Below are 14874 nucleotides of genomic sequence, written 5' to 3'. Positions count from 1 at the left end.
GGAGTAGTTAGACATACTATCATAAAAGATTTCTCTTTGAGAAAGACTTGTGATGTTCTCTGAAGTCTGAGTGACAACAAGTCTCCCCAGATTTCTAGTACTCTCCACACCTTATGATAACCTTCGCAGTTTAATTTGCATTCTCGCAACAGCCACTTACCATTGATTTCTCGTTGGCAGCGAATGTTGGTCTTCACTGGAATTTGGATAACAATAAGCCTCCATAAAAGCCCCAGTTCTCTTTGCACTTCTACTTTCATTTTAAACTTACAAATTTCAATTAAAATTTAAATAACGCTTACATTAAGGAATAACAAGTTGCGCATGTATGGAGCCCCTTTGGTGCTGCATGTGAGATGATGCCACAAAAAATAGTGAAGAAATGATGAATGTGAGAAGTGTGAAGGGCCAACGTTGCCTTCATATTTTCGCCAACTTTCAGAAAAATCTAATGGATGGGTCAAAAGTTATGGATAAAAAATGTCTTCTTTTGCAATTTTGGGGCATTTGTGGCCCCTTTTGAGTTCCTGGGAATGCCGAATTCCAGTAAAAATGGGCAAACTGTGCAGTTTCACTCCTTAAGACATGTAGATTTGTATTTCAGCACCATGGAAAACCACTATATAAACATACATATCAAATTTTTGAGTAATATGAAAAAATAGCTCCAGAAAGGCATGTTTTTTTTAGCCCTAAAAGTCCCAGAGGGATGCAAACCAGAATTTTACCAGGGTCACCCATACTGAATTTATATTAAGAACAATGGCCTCCATATTTTGGCCAAGTTTCAGGAAAATCTAATGGATCGATCAAACGCTATGGGGCAAGAAGTGTTATTTTTGGCCATTTTGGAGTATTTTTGACCTCTTTTGAGTCCTTGGAGACGCCGAACCCCAATGTAAATGGATAACGGTGCAGTTTCAGGCCTTAACACATGTATATTTAAGTTGATCACCATGAAAAACCACTATTATAGTCAGACATATTAAGTTTGTTTTCTAGAAACATGAAAAAAGAGCCACAAAAAGGGGCATTTTTAGCACTGAAAGTCCCCGGGGACGCGAACCAGAATTTTGCCAGGGTCACTCATACTAAATTTATATTAAGAACAATGAGCTCCATATTTTGACCAAGTTTCAGAAAAATCTAATGAATGGATCTCAAGTTATGGGGCAAAAGTGTAATTTTTGGACATTTGGGGCCATTTTTGACCTCTTTTGGGCCCCTGGGGACGCAAAGGGATTTTTGCAAAATAATTTTTTTTACTGTGCACATTTATTTAATGAAATACAATTTGTATCAAAATTTCAGGAAAAATGGACGGTTATCTGGCAATCATTCGGACTAACGGGCGCACGCACGCATGGATGGACGTACGCACAGATGGTTGCACGCACACACGCACGCACGCCACTGAAAACATAGGTCCATCTCCGATAAATTGGGGGACCAAAAAATCACGAATAGAGAAAAATACGCTTTGGACTTACATAGTTTTGGCATCAATGAGAAGATATGTTCTTTGGAGGGAAAAAGAGTTGGTAATGTTTTAGGGACAGTAATAGCAATAACTGGAGAATAGTTAGGTGCATATGATGGTCGCTTTTTTGATATGTCTGTTTGACTTATTGGATAAAATGTTTTTGTGTACTCTCTGGGATTCTTTCATAATTTACAATTAGCTCACGGAAGAGATTATTTTTATTTTATTTATTTATTTATTTTATTTTATTTTTTTGGTCGGATGCATCACATTTTCCTGCAGATATAATCGTAGGTCTACCAATGTGACTTGGAATTTTACAATTTCTCTTTTGGGGGCATTTGAAGTCTGTGTTTGTAAAAAAATATAATAGTCTTTTTGTAAATATTATTTCTGGGTGTGGCTTGTGCTCTTAATTGGTTAATAAATATGTTGGAAGTGTGCTTATCTATTTGTTTGCTTTTTTTTACTTGGGAGTTATCAAGGCTCAAATGCCACTCAAGGATAAGGGGGAGTGAATGTAAGGTGGTAGTGTAATAATCGTTAATTGTGTAAATTGGGTGAAATTTAATTATTCATGGGGACACTCAACAAGAACTTGTTTATATTGGATTTGCAGGCTACCATGTTGTATTCAACTGGAAAGCAGGGCAGTGGGACAGTGTTCCACGGTCGAGCAGTTCTGGGAAAAGAGCTTTGTTCATGGAATCTGCGTTTAGATTTAGGTACAGATAGAGAGTGGAGGAAATCATATATAGTGGTTGTAGCTAGTCGAGTGATTTTTTTAATGAAGGTTTGACAAGGTGGAGAACCATAGATTGAAGTTCAGTTAAACACTTGCCATGAAAATAGTGATAGAGCAGAGACCGACTTGCAACATCTCTTCTGTGGGAAAGAGGTTGCAGGAGGGAAGAGGAAAGAGCATCATAGTGGGGCAGGGTATCTCAATATTCCATAAGAATCTTTCACTTAGTGATATAAGCACCAAAATGGGCACAAATGACGTTCAGAACATACATTTTAAGAAAAGGACGTTAGCCATCAGAAAATTCAACATGGCTGCCAGTTTTCAAGATGGCTGCAGAAGCAAACCTGACAAATTTCAATTTTGGTGCTTGTATCACCAAGTGAAAGAGTTTCAGCAATCTGCCCCACTATGTTACTCGTAATAAAATACCGAATTTTCGACAGCAATTATAAAACACAAAATTAATTCATTTACACAAGTTTTAAATTTTGACAGGGCGGGGTGACTGATGGTTTTCATATTCATGCACGAAACATTTATAGGGACGACAAATTTAGGCACGACAAATTTAAACATGACAAATTTAGGCACGATATATTTATGCAAGACAAATTTAGGCACAATATATTTAAACACTACAAATTTAGGTTTAAAAAATTTACACGTGACAAATTGAGGCTTGACAAATTAAGGCATAACAAATTGCCGTCTAAATTAAAATTATAAATAAATCACTGACACCTATACAAATGATCAAGCCGTTTGGCGAACATTACGTCAGAGAAATAAATGGATATATTATGACATCGGAATATGAGGAAGCCAATTTTGAACTCTATCTCGGCAGGATAGGAACCGCCAAACAGCTCCTGTCCAGATGTGACAACAGTACTCCATTTTAGGACGTACCTGGTTGAAAAATGTTATAATCCTATAGCCAGTCCTCGAGCAGTGTTGTTACAGTACCTGGATATGTCAATTTCCATCTTTATCTAGTTTCTAGTTTTCTACCAAATGTGTCACATTTGGTAGAAAACAGAAGCAACTAGGTAAATTTATTAATTCTCAAACAAGTTTCTTCCTCCTGAAAATCATGTATACAAAACCCATGAACTATTAAGATTTTCACTTTTTACTTTGTATATTCATATTTATTTTGGGACATAATTTGCAGGGATACTATGTAGGGAGTTGAGTAGCAAGATGTCTGTTTACATTACACTTGAACTTCTGCATGTCAGTACAGTCAGGGAAGCAGGGACCCAGAAGGGAATTCCATAGTCTAGCAGTCTGAAAGAAGAAACTATTAGAGTAGAAGGCTTTCTGGCATCTAGGGATCTCTACTATGTAGGGGTGGGATTTTGCTGCTTGTTGGGTTCATCGGAGGCATTTATGTTGAAGGGGTACAAGGGCTTATTGTTCGTCGGAGCACATACCATTAAAATACTTGTAAAATAGGCAGAAGGATGCAACATTTCATCAATGGGACAGAGGTTGAAACATAGCTGACACTACGGGATCTATTAGATTGGTGATTCTCTTTTGGACCCTGTCTAAGAGTAAGAGACTAGTAACTAAAAAAAAGGGGGTGCGGCTGATAACACACGTATGAACATAAAAATGCCTTAGCAGATTATTATTTAATATATAAACGGCTATATGTTTGTCTGTCTCCATGTTTTCAAATCTTCTCGAAAACTAAAAATTACAAAGCGGCACTAGGGTCCTCAAATGATCAGGGTTTTTTATGGGCCATTTTTTTTATAGGTCTTTAGCCGTTTAAAATTGTTTTTAAAAAGTCAAAAATGGGTCAAAATGGAAGAAATCATTAAACATTTTGCACATTCATCTTAGTTTATTTTAAATTTTTAATCGGTTTATTTTATTTTTTATTTTTATTTTTCTATATGGAGGTCACCACTTATCAAGGCCTGGAAGCCACTCGGGGATAAGGGTTATTGCGTGTACAGTAATCAATGGGATAGTATCGTAGTAATCGTTAGTAATGGAGATTTGATAAAGTGTCTTACTTAAGGGGGCGATTAATCAGGAATTTGTTTATGTTGGACTTGAAGACATCCAAGTTGTAGTCAGGTGGGAAACAAGTAAACAGAAGAGTATTCCACAGGCGTGCACTTCTGAGAAAGAAGCTTTGTTCATGAAATCTACGTTTTGATTTAGGCACAGATAAAGAGTGGGGAAAATTATTGACAGTGGTTTCAGCTAGATGGGCGTTTTTTTGTGAAAGATTGGTGAAGAGGGGCCAGAGATTGGAGCTCGGACGAGCACTTGCCATGGAAATAATGATAAAACAAAGACAGGCTCGCAAGGTCTTTTCTGTGGGAGAGGGGTTGCAGGGGAGAGAAAAGGGCATCTCCCACTAAGCCGTGAAGTCTATTTTGTACTCTGTCAAGGCAGGATAGGCTGTTTTTAGCAGTTCTAGCCCAGATGTGGCAGCAGTATTCCATTCTTCGACGTACTTGACTTTTATACAGATAGAGAATCACATTAGTAGTGAGATATCTTCTGGAGCGGTAGAAGGAACCAACCATTTTTCCAGCGACCTGGGCAACAGACTTGATGTACGTGTTCCATTTCAGATCAGGAGTAAAGGTCAAACCCAGAAGCTTGTCAAAACATGGAGCCTCCCCAAGATGAGGGCCATCTATTTCAATTGATGCAAGATGGAGATCAGAGCGTTGATGATGTAAAGATAGGAACTTGGTTTTAGATGCATTAAAAGTAACCAGCCACCTCTTCCCCCACTGTACCACGTGCTCAAGATCAGAGAAGAGAGAATCAGAGAGAACTTTGTCATTTACAGCCTTTGATGTGTTGCCATAGATGGTCGTGTCATCAGCATAGATGTCAACGAATGATTTAAGTATGTGTTTTGGGAGATCATCGATGTAGATCAGGAAGAGAGTTGGGCCCAGGATTGACCCCTGAGGGACTCCAGCATTAATACTTCGAACCTCTGATTTCTGCCCATCAACTACTACTCTTATGAGCCTATCAGAGAAAAATGATTTAATAATTGAGAAAACATTTCCAGCTATACCATACCGAAGGTCTTTGATATGTCAAGAGCAATTGCCCTAGAAAGGAAGCCTTTGTCAAGAGATTTGCTAATCCTATGAGATATAACCGTTAGCACATCTGCTGCAGATCTAGCAGAACAGAAACCATATTGCATGTCACTAAGGAGGTTATTTCTGTTGAAGTGGTTGACTACTTGTCTATTTAATATGGATTTCAGCAACTTACTCATGACACACAGGAGACTTATTGGTCTGTACTGAGAGGGAGACGACTTATCACCAGAATTCTTAAATACAGGGCATACTGATGAGGTTTTCCAGGGTGTTGGGAAACTCTTCTCCTTAAGGCAATGCTTAAACAGTTTTGTAAGTATGGGGGCAAGTTCTTGTTGAAGCTTTTTCAACACTATAATTGGAATACCGTCTGGGCCAGTTGCTTTACTGGAATCAGGGTTCTTGATTAACTCGGCAACCTCACGCACAGATATTTGTAAGTTGCATAGTGTGTTGTCTTTTATAGGTGGAAATACGGGGAGTTGATGGCCTTCGTCGCATAGGATAGAATTAGCTGCAAAGTTCTTGGCAAATAGTTTGACCTTGTCTGATGCTGATGAGACGACTTCAGGTCCGTTGATTATGGTTGGGATAGAACGCACGCTTCTGTTCAGGATCCTGTTTGCTATTTGCCAACACTGGTTGGAACCAAGCTGCTACTCAGCTACTTTGGATTTAACGGACTGAGCATATAGCTCTTGCATTTTTTATTACTCTTTTACAGTGGTTGCTGGCAGTCCTGAAAGCAGCTTTAGTCTCAGTACATCTATTACGTTGGTAGCAATGGAAAAAGTGATTTCCGTGCACGATGGCAGCAGCACATTCTGGAAAGAACCATGGCTGGCTGTTAGGTTTTTGTTGGAATTTTTTGGATAGTATGAATCGGTCTATGCCTACAATTAACCATTCGGTCAGGTCTGACACTATAGAGGACACATCCTTTTTAAACATGGAATGCAGAGGTAGATCAGATATGAATGTATGGAAGCTATCCCAGTCAGCTATCAGTTTATATGCGTGTCACGTTGGTACAATGGTAACGTCACCAGCTTTGAATGCTACAGTTTCGATTCTAACTGATGGCACCTAAATATTTCTTCTTTTTTTTTTACTTTTGAAATCACAACTCTATAATCATAAACTCTATAATAATAATATATACAAAATCTGGACCAATTAAAATATCATATTTAAGCGTATTTTATGCTCGGGCAAAGCTGGGCTCCCTCCCCGCTAGTATTATATATTATATCTTATTTCTGTATTTGACAAAACATTTCTACAGTATGAATTGATAAAATATTCTTGTCTTTTTTTTTTTTAATTTCAGCTTGTGAAGAATTGTTAACGGCAATCTGCACTTATTGTGGATGGCTTCGGAAGGAAAGAAAGACAATGAAATTTTTTTCATGTATGTTTCTTTTTTTTTGTCTTTTTTGTTTTGTTTTGTACTTTTGCATTTTTGTTATATATTAGTGCAACCCACCAACTACTAACACATTGGGAAGTACATATTTGCTGTAATCAATATCGATATAGACCAGGGGTCAGCAACATTTTGAAGCGTGAGAGTCAAAAAACTATGCTGTTTATGGGAGGTAGGTTAAACATCTTTGGCTATGTTGTCATAAAGAACACCAATGTTGTTATCAAATATATAAATAAATTTTCATGTGTTTAAAGAAAACAAATATTAAATATAATATGATTGTATTTAAACGATATCACTTATTTCACTACAGGAATGCAGAATAATGCAGAGATATAACGAATGGACTCACACAGAAGCAACTTGAAGTATAATGGCGGAACCAGCCATGCAGTTTACTTTATTGAATCAATACATGTGTGTGTACATGTACAATCATATTCATATATATATGTATATATATATATATATATATATATATATATATATATATATATATATATATATTTGTGGAAATATTCTTTATTCACTTATATTTCCTTTTTATATATACCAATTCTTATTGAAAAAGCACAATGTAATTACATAACTTATTCATTATATATATACTAGCAAAAGTACCCGTCGTTGACTGGGTTCAAAAACAGCCTACAGAAAATGGACTCTGTTTTATGAAAGTATGATAGGTTATGAAAAGGAAGAGTTGTAAATTTGGGTTGAATTTGGGGGTATCAAAACCAAAGCAAAATATGATGAAAGTAAAAATAAAATAGATAAACCCCATAATTTATTATACCATACCTGTTCACACTGAAACACTTATTACAATATTCTGTGGATCTATATTAAAAAAACCTTGTTAAACTTTGTGACATATTTCCATTCTGTGGAGGTCAGGTGTGAACGAACACTCCATAATTTTATTATACCATATTTCTTCAAACTGAAACATAACTATCAAAGTATACTTATACAGTTAGATATGAAAAGTCTTCATTAAAGTTTGTGCCTATTTCCATTCTATGGAGGCCAGGTGGGAAAGCAGACCCCACAATTTTATTATACCATCCCTATTTAAGTTAAAACATACTTATCAAAGTATTCTTATGTACATCTATATAAAAAAACACTTGTAAACGTTTTTTTTTTTTTTTTTTTAATTTTTTATTTCCATACTTTGTGGACCAGGCGCGAACGCAGACCCCACAATTTTAATGAACCACAGTTCTGCCAGATCAGACATATCCATTCCTGTGTCTCGATACATCTTCTATCATTATATGTAATCAGTTTTTTAAAATAGTCAACCATATAGGAGCCTATTTGTGACCAGACACACACACACACACACACACACACACACACACACACACACACACAGACATTCAGCTTTATATTATATATATATATATATATATATATATATATGTATGTATGTGTGTATGTATGTATATTTTGGCAGCAAGTAATTATTCAAGCACGTCTGATTGAACACGACAGAGTTATTTTTTTTTCCCGATTTTTGTGGATATCTTTTGGATTCGTCGAGTGGTCTTTTTTATTTCAGTCGGCATGTTGTATAAAATGATGCCCAAAATTTGTTGTTCAACCATATTCTACTCAAGTGCTTCCTATCGGTGTGTCTGATTATCATCAGGAGCGATTGATATAGTTTGAAATTATAGTTCTTGACCAATGTGAAGTGTTTAAAAAAAATATGTAGTGTTTATCATGTTTTCACTTGAACTATTGAAACAGGTGCAGATTATATATGATTAGCCTAGGTGCCTGGCGTTGCCCGGGTGTTTGGAGGTGTGTGTTGAGCAATAAAAAAAAAAAAAAAAAGTGGTAGAAGGCAGACAGGCTGGAACCCGCGACGTAAAGGGGGAAAAGAAAGTGAAAGAAAATCTGACGCCTTACATCTACTCCATGACACGACTAGATATTCGGAACGTTAAAATTAGGCAAAGTCAATCCAACCAATACGATCAGTTGCAAAAATGGCTCGCAGAAAATCGACCCCTCCTTGAAGCAAATGACCCAGTTGAGGGTGAAGGAATTCATGTTTTTGGCTAATTTTTTAATATTTTTCGAGCTTCAAGATGATATCGATCTTGTGAAAATCCACCGCCTCTGTCTATCTAAAGTTATACATACATACATACATACATATATTTAAACAGACAGGTGAAATTTATATTAAAGATTATTTCTGTTTAATTTTATTTTTCTTTTATTTTTCTATTCAGGGGGAAAGACATATTGTGTCCTCTCTGATCGATGTTTTTATTATTTCAAAAATGAAAAGAGTAAAAAACCTAAGGGGAAATTTCCTCTTTATGGATTCAACAAGTGAGTACCACATAAAATCCCTCCTCCACTCTCTCTCTCTCTCTATATATATATATATTATATTATATCTCTCTATATCTATATATATCTATTTATATATATATTATCTCTCTCTCTCTCTCTCTCTCTCTATATATATATATATATATATATATTATCTCTCTCTATATATATATATTATCTCTCTCTCTCTCTCTCTCTCTCTCTCTCTCTCTCTCTCTCTCTCTCTCTCTCTCTCTCTCAGTTGAATAATTGTCGGTCAATTTAGCTCTTATATGCAGATCATCATATAATGATTAGATTACTAGCATTTAAAAAATAAATATTTAAATTCAACAGCATTTCCCATGTTAAACGGTAGCCAAATGGATTGAGTCTTTGCTAATGAAGCCAGGGATGGCATCTGTCGCAGGGTTCGGATCTATCGACTGGTGTTAATCATGACACCCTGCACTAATGATTCCCAAAGGATGAAACACTAGTACCTGTAGGTATTTAATAATTATTATAGTAAATAATTTATATATATATATATATATATATATATATATTCAGCATTTTTGTTAAACGTCAATTATAATACATACATACATACATACATAAATTCATATATATATTTATATATATATAAAAAAAAAATATATATATAGTCATCCACATACAGTACTGTTTCGCTGTTTCACAGCTCATCAGTGCGGCTAGGCAGGCAACTACCTCAAGCCAGGATTGAAACCCGACTGTCTGTACGACAGTCAAGGCTAATATATATATATATATATATATATATATATATATATATATATATATATATATATTAAAACTGTACAGAAAGTCAGAAAAACATTGGTACCGTCGGTTTCAAGCCTAACATAAGGGGCCAGTTAATGGTAAATGATGTTAGGCTCTCGTTAAAAAAAGGACCGCATATATTATATTTAGTGATGTTTATTGTTTATTTAATTATAGCTTATCTGTCCCCATTTATATGCATTTTATTCTAATATCAATTATTTATTTAATTAATATTTTTTTTTTTGTAATTATTTGTTTAATTTATTTTGCCCTATCTGTTCTCAATTTTCTGACTTCCGGTCTTGATTAGCTATTCCTGATGTATTTAAGGGGAGTAACTCATGGATTCGTTTTTATTTTCAATCTTTTGGTTCATTTTTATATTAATTGAAGGGGGGATAACTCTTATATCATTCGTCCTTGGCATTCGGGTCAAGATTTATCTGTTATTCAGATGCTACACTTCAATTTCCTGTTCTCTCTTAGTGGAGGAGCAATCCTTCACGACTGAGACAATTTTTATTTTTGTTCCTTTTCTTCATGTTAAAAAACGACCCTGGTGTCTAACTCCGTGGGGAGGCATTGTAGATAGGAACTCTTATATCATTTAATTATTATAAGCGTTTAATTTTTAATTACTTAAATGTTAAGGAATAAAATCATATATTATTATATTATTTTGTATTTGGTTAAAATTTTACCTAATTTTCACTTCTTCTATGTTCTCTGTCCATTTTTTTTTAATATATTGCTGTCTTTTTTTGGAGGTTCTAAGTGAAATATTTACAGGGAATTATCAGGATATATGTATCTCAACATTTGAGGGTGGAGCATAATATAAAAGAAATATAAAATAATATAAAATAAAATATAAATAATAGAATAAAATATAAAATAATATAAAAAGAAATATAAGACAAGATAAAAGATAAAGGCCTTTGATAGGGTATGGCATAAAGGTTTACTTCACAAGATCTCCAGCTATGGTATAGCTGGAGATGTCTTCTCAATTATTAAATCATTTCTCTCTGATAGGTTTATAAGAGTAGTAGTTGATGGGCAAAAATCAGAAGTATTAATGCTGGAGTCCCTCAGGGGTCCATCCTGGGCCCAACTCTTTTCCTGATCTACATCAATGATCTTCCACATTCTTACATCCTTACATCATTTGTAGATATTTATGCTGATGACACTACCATCTATGGTAGCACATCTAAGACCATAAACGACCAAGTTCTCTCTGATTCTCTCTACTCGGATCTTGAGCACGTGGTACAATGGGGAAAGGAGTGGCTGGTTACTTTTAATGCATCTAAAACCAAGTTCCTATCTTTACATCATCAACGTTCTGATCCCCATCTGGTATCAATTGAAATGAATGGCTCTCGTCTTGCAGAGGCCTCATGTTTTGACAAGCTTCTGGGCTTGACCTTTACTCCTGATCTGAAATGGAACACGTACATCAAATCTGTTGTCAAGGCTGCTGGAAAAATGGTGGGATCCTTCTCTCGATCCAGTAGATATCTTACTGCTGATGCAATTCTCTATATAAAGCCAGGTAGGCCACGGATGGAGTACTGTTGCCACATCTGGGCAGGAGCTACTAGCAAGGATTTGTCCTGCCTTGATAGAGTTCAAAATAGCCTCGTAGAAGGTGTCCTTTTCTTTTCCCTGCAACCTCTATCTCATAGAAGAGATGTTGCGAGTTTGTCTCTGCTTTATCATGGCAAGTGCTCGACTGAGCTTTAATCTATGGTCCCCCCTCGCCAAACTTTCACAAGAAACACTCGTCTAGCTGAAAACACTATCAATAATTCCCCCCACTCTTTATCTGTGCCTAAACCTAAATGTAGATTCCATGAACAAAGATTCTTTCTTAGAACTGCACACCTATGAAATTGTCTTCCGTTTTCCTGCTTTCCAGCTGACTACAATATGGTTGTTTTCAAGTCTAACGTAAACAAGTTTTTGATGAGCCGTTCCACTAAAGTTAATAAATTTTCCGAATTTCCATTACTAACGATTACTGTATTATCCAGTTGACTACTGTACACTCTTAACCCTTATCCTCGAGTGGTCTTTGGACCTTGATAAGTGGTTATGCCTATGTAAAAAAAAAAAGATAAAGGGTGTTTATAACCCCTCTTTTTATATGTTTTTTTTTCTTATTGAACTGACAAATAAATTCACATATATTCATTTTATTTTGTCTTAGATTTCTTATACATATATATATATATAAACACGTGTCAGTGGATAATTATATTTTAAAACAATATGTATGCCGCTCCCCATGTGGGGGTATCAAGTTGGTTATAGGGAAAATTATTCCCAACTTGCGTTTAGGTAAAAATGCACTTTTGTAAATAATTGAATTCATTCAAAACGTATCGCAAAAACAACATCTAAAAAAATAACATCTAAATAAACCGTGATACATCCAGACACTCGAGCGGGATGGACGCGCAGATAAAGGGTTTAGGCTCATTACCGCAGGGTCCCAATTTAGAATCTCGCTAGATTCAGCCACTCTGATGAGTTGTAGACGATGAAACATGTGTCAGTGGATAATTATATTTTAAAAACAATACCTATATATATATATATATATATATATATATATATATATATATATATATGTGTGTATATATATAGTCTAGGATTTTTTTTAACCTTTAAAACTATATAAAAAGAAAACTTATTTAATTTTTATATTTTTTATCATTCATTAGGAAACTATTTAGTCAGTGAGTCATTTTATTACCTGCAGTCAATGCATCAACTTGCTCTCTTGAATTCACTCTAGTACTAATGTTAATTTAAGGGATCATCAGTTGTTTACTATGAAACTCTGTTTTAGGGATTTAAAAAGGAAACAGTATATTAAATCATGGCTCCCCAGCCAGTGTTGATCAAATACCACCTCCCTTAATCTTACGAAGAAAAAAATGTTACAAATATTAGATCTAGTTTCATATTCTTAATTAATTTGGTTATCCTATTCTTGTTATAAAAATGAATTCTTTATATGTGAGATTCATCTGTTTCCAAATTCAGAATAGATATATTTTTAAATTTACCAGTCTTTTATATATATATATATATATATATATATATATATATATATATTAATCATTTTAGATAAAATAGTTATTTTATTATGTAATGCTTGGTATCATTTTTGAAGTACACAATATGCGAGTATGTTTCGTTGTTCTTATTTAGATGACGACTTATATATTTGTTGTTGTTCATGTTGTAAGAGTCTTAGAGTGATAGAGACAGTCTTAGAGTGTTCATGTTGTTGGAGATAGCATATTGGAGACATAAACAGGGTATATATAGAGAGACAGTTCTTATATATAACGAGACAGACAGGTAGTATACATATTACTACATAAACACAAAGTTCATATTAATACAATTTCACTTTAATTTTGTTTTGGTAGAATAACACAACACAAGACGGCAGTTATAAAAACACATGATGATATGTTTATTTCTTCTTCGACCGGTCGGACATGATTTTGCATTTCAGGGATTTAAAGTTATTACATAGAGACAGTCTTAGAGTGTTCATGTTCTTGAGTGTTCATATGCCTTAGGATGTTCATGTTTGTAGCGATAGCATATTGGACACATAAACAGGTATATATAAAGAGAGAGACAGTTCTGTCTATATATAATAGACAGTGTACATGTTACTACAAGAGACCCAAGCCTGTAATTCAATGAGAGGAGATTTATGAATATCTTGATAGATAGACCGAAAGTGCGTTTGACATTTACGTTTGACAGTCGTACATATAATATAAACACGTTACCTTTCTCATTGTAATGATGAACACAGAAAGACGGCAGTTATTAAAACACATGATGATACGTTTATTTCTTTTTCGACCGGTCGGACATGATTTTGTATTTCAGGGATTCAAAGTTGTTACATGGTTATCTCTAAACCCTCTCGCTTCCAAACGGTGCCTTGATTCTAACGGAGAATCAGTCTGATCTCCTCTGCTTCTCTGATCTGACTGATCTGATTCCCCCTAACTAACTTCAAACTCTTTCCTATATTGAGAAATCACATGTATGTCTGGTCAACGTGACCACAACTCACGTGTTTCCAACATGCGCGATTTGCACGTTTTGTAACCATTTCTGACGACCAGGAAATTTCCCATTCTTTTTGTTGTTTTACAAAGGAATTTAACCTATTTGTCTAATTCTGTAACCCATATTTTTATTATGCATTCTTTCTAACAATGTGAATAGTTTCCAGCCAAATTTGTATTTATTAAATATTTTAACAGAATCAACAATTTACTAAATATTTTAACAGAATCAACAATTTACTGTTGAAATTTATAATAACATTCTGTGTTTATTTTAACTTTTGATTGCAATTCTCGATTCCAAGTTTAGCTTCGCAAGCTTGAATCCTTGACTATCCTATTTCATATTTACATTTAACTGATTCCCTATTTTTTTTACTTACATGAAAAGGGGACAGCACTTATCATGTAACAATTTATGGTATTTATATAAATATTGATACATGTATTTTCGACGTCCTTAAATTGTAATTATTCAGTTGTAAGAGAGACAATTCTTCCAAAAACTCCCAAGGGGAGTAACTCATACTGAAAATAATTAGAGCTAAGAACAACAAAACTCAAGATATGTGTGTGTGTGTGTGTGTGTGTGTGTGTGTGTGTGTGTGTGTGTGTGTGTGTGTGTGTGTGTGTGTGTGTGTGTGTGTGTGTCTAAATGCAAGTTAATTTAACTGTGTGTGTGTGTCTAAATGCAAGTTAATTTAACTCATATTACTAAATGCCACTATAACGTCCATCATTGTATAATGGTGAGGAAGTATTCACTCGAATTCATTAAAAAACATACAAAAACTATTTCTATAACTGCATTCCTATACATTGTACCTAGTGATATTTACAGGTTTCTATTTTATTTGAGATGT

General features: G+C 34.7%; 1 protein-coding gene across 12 annotated transcripts in view; it reads left to right on the top strand.

Annotated features, from left to right (window-relative positions):
• The window catches only part of LOC145283838 (uncharacterized), a 240039-nt gene that overhangs the window by 147364 nt on the left and 77801 nt on the right, over positions 1 to 14874 (top strand). For all 12 annotated transcript variants that reach the window (XM_080132940.1, XM_080132937.1, XM_080132947.1 and 9 more), the window contains 2 exons: positions 6657 to 6737; positions 9005 to 9107. In XM_080132940.1, coding sequence (XP_079989066.1) covers positions 6657 to 6737; positions 9005 to 9107 — 184 coding nt within the window. The remainder of the gene's footprint in view (positions 1 to 6656; positions 6738 to 9004; positions 9108 to 14874) is intronic.

Source organism: Euprymna scolopes, chromosome 8 (genome assembly GCF_053919585.1).
Source record: "Euprymna scolopes isolate OS-2025 chromosome 8, ASM5391958v1, whole genome shotgun sequence".
NCBI classification, from domain to species: Eukaryota; Metazoa; Mollusca; class Cephalopoda; order Sepiida; family Sepiolidae; genus Euprymna; species Euprymna scolopes.
Note: the sequence above shows the minus strand (reverse complement) of the source record. Positions and strands in the feature narration are given on the sequence as shown.